This window comes from Piliocolobus tephrosceles, unplaced genomic scaffold (genome assembly GCF_002776525.5).
Source record: "Piliocolobus tephrosceles isolate RC106 unplaced genomic scaffold, ASM277652v3 unscaffolded_34045, whole genome shotgun sequence".
NCBI lineage: Eukaryota > Metazoa > Chordata > Mammalia > Primates > Cercopithecidae > Piliocolobus > Piliocolobus tephrosceles.
In genome coordinates, this window is record NW_022317694.1 from 1 (window position 1) to 6,160 (window position 6,160).

General features: G+C 41.1%; 1 protein-coding gene across 1 annotated transcript; it reads right to left on the reverse strand.

Moving 5' to 3' along the window:
* Positions 1-4,323: 4,323 nt before the first annotated feature.
* LOC111530549 (protocadherin alpha-7) lies at positions 4,324-6,156 on the reverse strand (the record flags this gene model as incomplete). The annotated part of the gene is made up of 1 exon (XM_026452344.1): positions 4,324-6,156. A coding segment is annotated over one exon (1,431 nt), but the record flags the coding sequence as incomplete, so codon positions are not given.
* Between the last annotated feature and the right edge of the window lie 4 nt (positions 6,157-6,160).

The following is a 6,160-nucleotide window of genomic DNA, read 5'->3' on the forward strand; positions in this document are numbered from 1 at the left end:
GGCCCACGAAGGTGCCGTGTTTGGCCTCCTCGGGGACAAAGTAATGGAGTTGGCCGCTCCCCACCCTCCAGGCTGCTAGAAGCAGAAGCGAGAGTAGTAGTCGCCGGGATCCCAGGTCTCCTCGCCAGTGACAAACCATGTTAAATAGTCGTTTCCTATTAGAAAATCTTATCTTAATATAAAGATGAACGACTGTACTTTCTGGCGTCTTTTAATTCAATTCCGCTGCATCTCCCATTTTTCAGCCTTTAGAGACAGATGCTGTCAGAGGAAGGACTTTGAACCTTGGCTAACCAGAACTTCTTGGTAGACAGCGACATCATGTGGCTTCAAAAGGTAATGATTACATGAATTACCTCCGCAATACCTGGGTTCTTTCATGCACTTTCTATTTCTTTATCATACTTTAATAGTAAATCCTTAACTTTATCAATTGCAGAGGTATTCATACTGTCTGGCTCCTTACATTAGTTTCATCTAGGGATTTCTTCTTCATAAGGAAAGGAATTTCTTCCCAATATTTTAAATATCGTATCAATTAATAATAAAGTATGACCTGTATGTCATGATATCAGAAATGTAAACTGTCCTCCATAGTTTCGTGTGGAAGAAATGCATTAATATTTATTTGGTCACCAGAAACACTGGCATATATTACTCTGAAGTGAGCATATAATTCTAACTTTTCTGCATTTTATCTTCTTGTGTTCTTATTGTTAAATTTCTGCTTTTCTTTATTCAATAAATGTCAAATTGCCTGAACAGTTTTACTTACTAAAGTAATAAAAATGTATGTGCATATTCTTTACACTATTTCCCGATATCTCTATAGCTTGTTAAATTCAGCCTTTCACTTAAAACATTTTCCTCTATGATTTCTCTGACATGTCAAACTCTAGTAGTATTTCCACCATTGGCTTGTTTGTTAGTTCTTCATCTTTCTTCTGCTCCAAAAAGTGAGTATTTTCCAGAATTATGCCTTTAACCTTTTTTCCCCAATCTTTTTATTTAACATTTCTATTTCCAGGGCTTTAGACTAGCCTATTATTTGAAGTATTCTTAACTCCATATCTGCAACCCCCTATTTTCATTTTCTACCTGACATTTTAACCTGTATACCCTAACATTGCCTAGAAAATGAGTCAACCGAAGTTAGAAGAATATCTAATCAATAATCATACAAAACCCAAATCATTTTTAAAAATCACAATTTTTATAGCATGGCGATTCTCCACACTTACTCATATGTATTTTTATGATTTCTTTTCCCTTGCCTACCATATTTAAAGTTTGTATACATTCCATCTCTCCTTTCATGTGAGATAATTTCTGTCTTTATTAGTACAGCTTTCACTCGATTGCACTAAAATCTTCAGCAAGCTTATCTTTCTATTGACCAATTGTCAAGACATTAGACTTCCATCTGGGAGACAGGCTACATGACCATGAGCCAATCTTCTCAATGCTAAGGCTAACCGTTTTCCAATATGAGTCATATTTTACAGAAAACATGTTGTCTCTTTCTTGGTACACTCTTTGTTCAAGGTTTTTCTTCTATTACTTCATCTTTATGTGTCAAAATTCTATTCATCTTTCAAAGTCCACCTCAAAAGTAAATTCTCCATGAATGCCTTCATTGTAGATGATTAAGAGCTCCTCTGAATTTCTACAAAATTCTTACCAAAAACAAAGGTAAAATAGGAAAGGTGAATAAGGGCATTTTCTGTGAAATAATTTAAATTTCTCATCACATTATTTACACAAAAAATATTTCTGTAGTCGACTCTAAATAGTAGCAAACAATTTGTAAAGAAAATAGTATTTCTCGATATTTCAGGAGTTTGAGACCAGCCTGGGCAACATGGTAAGATCCCATCTCTACAAAAAATACAAAAATTAGTGGTGTGCGCCTGTAGTCCCAGCAACTTTGGAGGCTGAGGTAGGAAGATCACTTGAGCCCAGGAGGCAGAGGTTGCAGTGAGCCCAGATTGTGCCACTGCACTGCATCCTGGGCTACACAGTGAGACCCTGTCTCAACAATAATAATAATAATGATAATAATAATTGATGAATACAGTTTGGTGGCTAAGGAGGATCCCCTATCAACTTCAAGTATTTCCCAATTTAGGGAATTCCTATTTAGGGTATTTAAAACTTTCTTAATAATATGCTAGGAAGGTTTTAAATATACATGCATGTAAGCATAAAAACAAAGCAATGAAAACAGAATTACAATTACCATCTTTGGAGGTCAAAGATATTTATAGATTTTTCCACAAAACAATATTCTTTCAACAAGAGCAGCAAACTTGGTCTGCTTGTGGTGAATGACATATTACTGCTCAACGGTAAATAATTATACTGATTACCAAACAGATTTTTGACTTTGTATACCTCTACCCTTATTCACATTGAAAAGAAAACAGTAACATCCTAAAACAATTTCCTAAAGTATATTAGAATATTAGGAACCGTGAAAATTGATCATCAGTTCTGGGTTTTATTTTATTTTATTTTATTATTTCATTTTATTTTATTTTTGAGGCAAGGTATTGCTCTGTCACCTAGACTGAAGTTCAGTGGCATGATAACTGCACTTGGAGCTCCTAGGCTCAAGTGATCCTCCCACCTCAGCCTCTTGAGTAGCTGACACTACAGACACACATCACCATGCACAGCTAATTTTACAAAGTCTCTACAAAAGATGCACAAGCTGGTCTCAAACTCCTAGACTGAAGGAATCCTCCTGACTCAGCCTCCTGAAATGCTGGGATTAGAGGTGTATGCCACCACGCCCAGTTAACTATCTTTTTTTAACCAACCAAATTATTTGTAAAAATTTTTTTAAAGTCTGGACAATTAAGTTATTGTTTCATTAATGTCCCTAATACACTACTGGATTAATAAATCATGATATATCCATAAAACAAAATAAGATGCAAATACTTTTTAAAATAAGAAAGCAAATAATCAAAAAGAAGGAATAAGCGCTAATGAAATAATATGCCACAAAACCCAATATATAATTTAGGCTGGATGCGGTGGCTCATGCCTGTAATCCCAGCACTTTGGGAGGCTGAGGCAGGCAGATCACTTGAGCCCAAGATTTCGAGACCAGCCAGGGTAACATGGTGAAACTGTTTCTACTAAAAAAAATACATATATATATATATTTAGTCCAGCATGGTTGCCAGCGTCTTTAATCTCAGCTACTTGGGTGACTGAAGCATGAGAATCGCTTGAACCAGAGAGGCGGATTTTGCAGTGAGCCGAGATTGCACCACTGCACTCCAGCGAGGGCGACAGAGTAAAACTCTGTCAAAAAAAAAAAAAAAAATACATAATTTAAAGTGGAAAAACAAACAAAAAGTGCAGAAGGGTATGTTTCCACTGTAATCACTTCTTTTTTTTTTTTTTTTTTAAAAAGGAAGATGAAAGGCAGGCTGGGTGTGGTTGCTCATGTCTATAATCCCAACACCTTGGGAGGCCAAGGTAGGAGGATCACTTGAAGCCAGGAGTTCAAGACCAGCCTGGGAAACAAGACTCCACTCTGTCTCTACAAAAATAAAATAAAATTAGCTGGGCCCAATGACATGCAGACTGTATTTCCAGCTACTCCAGAGGCTGAGACGGGAGGATCCTGTGAGCCCAGGACTGCAGTGAGCTATAATCCTGCCACTGCATTTCAGCAGCCTAGGTGATGGAGTGAGATCGTTGTCTCAAAAGAAGAAAAAAGAAAAGAAAAGGAAAGGAAAAGAAAGAAAAGGAAAGAAGGAAGGAAGGAAGGAAGGGAGGGAGGGAGGGAGGGAGGGAGGGAGGGAAGGAAGGAAGGAAGGAAGGAAGGGAGGGAAGGAAGGAAGGAAGGAAGGGGCAAATTCTAAAAAATATATATAGGCGATTTACAATTTGGTGATTGTAAATACGTATAAATATATATATATAATTTGGCAATAATAATCTTAGAATATACAAAAAAAAACTAAAACCGCTTCAGAAATTCGAAAAGGTAAAGTGAATGGTTTGGAGTTGGAGGAGACAACGAGATTTTTTACTATGTACTAGATTTCCCTCTTTGAAATTTTCAATGTGAATGTATTTCTTATACAAACAAGGAACAAAATAAAAAATATTATTGAACTGCTATTTAAACTATTTTTAAATTGTTCATATTGATTCGAACATGGCAAATACATTTCAACAAAGTAAGTTAAAAAGAAGTCAGTACTACACAAATATGATAAAAAGAAGACAAATAGATGTAAAAGAAATGTTTAAAATTCAAGTTCTAAATATAAAAAGGCAAAATTGAACAGATGATTTTGACACGTATATTTTATAAAATGGGGACAGTACATAGAATAAAATATTAGGTAAAAATATATATTGAAATTTGTTTATTATAGCATTTATAAGTATTATCAAAATATGGAAATGTAAACACTTGATTTTGGAAATACACTATAGAAGAAAGGTGAATCCATTGTTCCAGTTAGCAAAGTCCTTCTCCAAAAATAGAGAGTAGCCAACATAAACCATAGATTTTGATTTACAGTATTACGTATCCCAAAAGTGTATATTAAAAGTACTTCCAAATAATTAGTGCAAATACAGCGTAACACTAAAAAATAATAATTATGTACAAAGTTATCAACTAAAAAAGAAATTATGAAAGAAAATTTAAGGAGACAAATTGAACTAATTATTTTAAAAGTGTTGGAAGCAAGATTATTTATGACTCACATTGTCTGAAGAGGAGGGACCCTGAGGAAGGCTGGGACTGAAGGCCATGAGGTCTGTCTTGGGTGGGCCCTCCCCAGAGCACACCCTCTGCGGCCTCTGCTGGGAGAATGACCAGCTCCCCACCGCGCTGGAGCACACCAGAGTGGGCTTTACCAGACCACATGCACCCTCGGAGGACGGCGCTGAGCACCGCAACACCGTGTACAGCAGCAGGGTAAGCACCAACAGACTGGACACGGAGCAGATGGCGATGATCAGGTACACGTTGACATCCATCAGTGTCACCTCTGGGCCTGCAATGCCCACCGACGCCCGCGACGACGCCTTTGGTGCCTGGGCGCTTTCCACCAGCGACACCAGCACGGTGGCTGTGGCTGTCAGCGAGGGCTCCCCATGGTCCTTCACCAGCACCAGAAGGCGGTGGCGCGGTGCGTCCGTCTCATCTAGGGCTCGGGTCGTGCTGATCTCGCCAGTGTACAGCCCCACGCGGAACGGGATGCGTGCACTGGCGGCGACAGGTTGAAACTCGTACGAAAGCCACGCGTTGTAGCCTGAGTCAGCGTCAACTGCACGTACCTTCGCCACGACATGGCCCGAGCCCACAGACCGGGGCACAAGCTCGCTCACAGCGCCACCAGTGCCACCCACCCGAGGCGCCAGCAGCACCGGCGCGTTGTCGTTCTCGTCCAGCACGAACACCTGCAGCGTCACGTTGCTGCTCAGAGACGGCACGCCCGCGTCGCGCGCGGTCACCTGGAACTGCAGCAGCTCCAGCTCCTCGTGGTCTAGCGGCTGCAGTGCGTACACCTTGCCGCTCTCCGCGTGCACCGACACGTAGCTCGACAGCGTGCGATCGCCCACCCGCCGCTCCACCAGCGAGTAGGACACCAGCGCGTTCTCCTGCGCGTCCGCGTCCCGCGCAGACACCGTGAAGATGTGGCAGCCCGGTGGGTTGTTCTCCTTCACGAACACCGTGTACTCGGACTGCGTGAACGCCGGCGCGTTGTCGTTCACGTCGGCCACCTCCACAGACACGCTGGCCGTGGCCCACAGTGAAGGCGAGCCCCCATCCCGCGCAGTCACCACCAGCTCATAGGCCGACACGCTCTCGCGGTCCAGGACGCTGTCCAGCACCAATGAATAGTAATTCTTGAAGGTGGACACCAACTTGAAGGGGACGTGGGGCGTCAAGGAGCAGGTAACCTGTCCATTGACTCCAAAATCTCGGTCAAACACGCTAATCAAAGTGATAACTGTACCTGGCTGGGCATCTTCTGAAACAGGGAGAGACAAGGAAGTGAGAGTCAACTGTGGAGCATTGTCATTTACATCCACAACTTCCACAAGAACTGTACAATGGCCAGCCAGTGGTGGGAAGCCTTTATCGACAGCCTCTACTGGGATCTTGTGTGCTCTACTT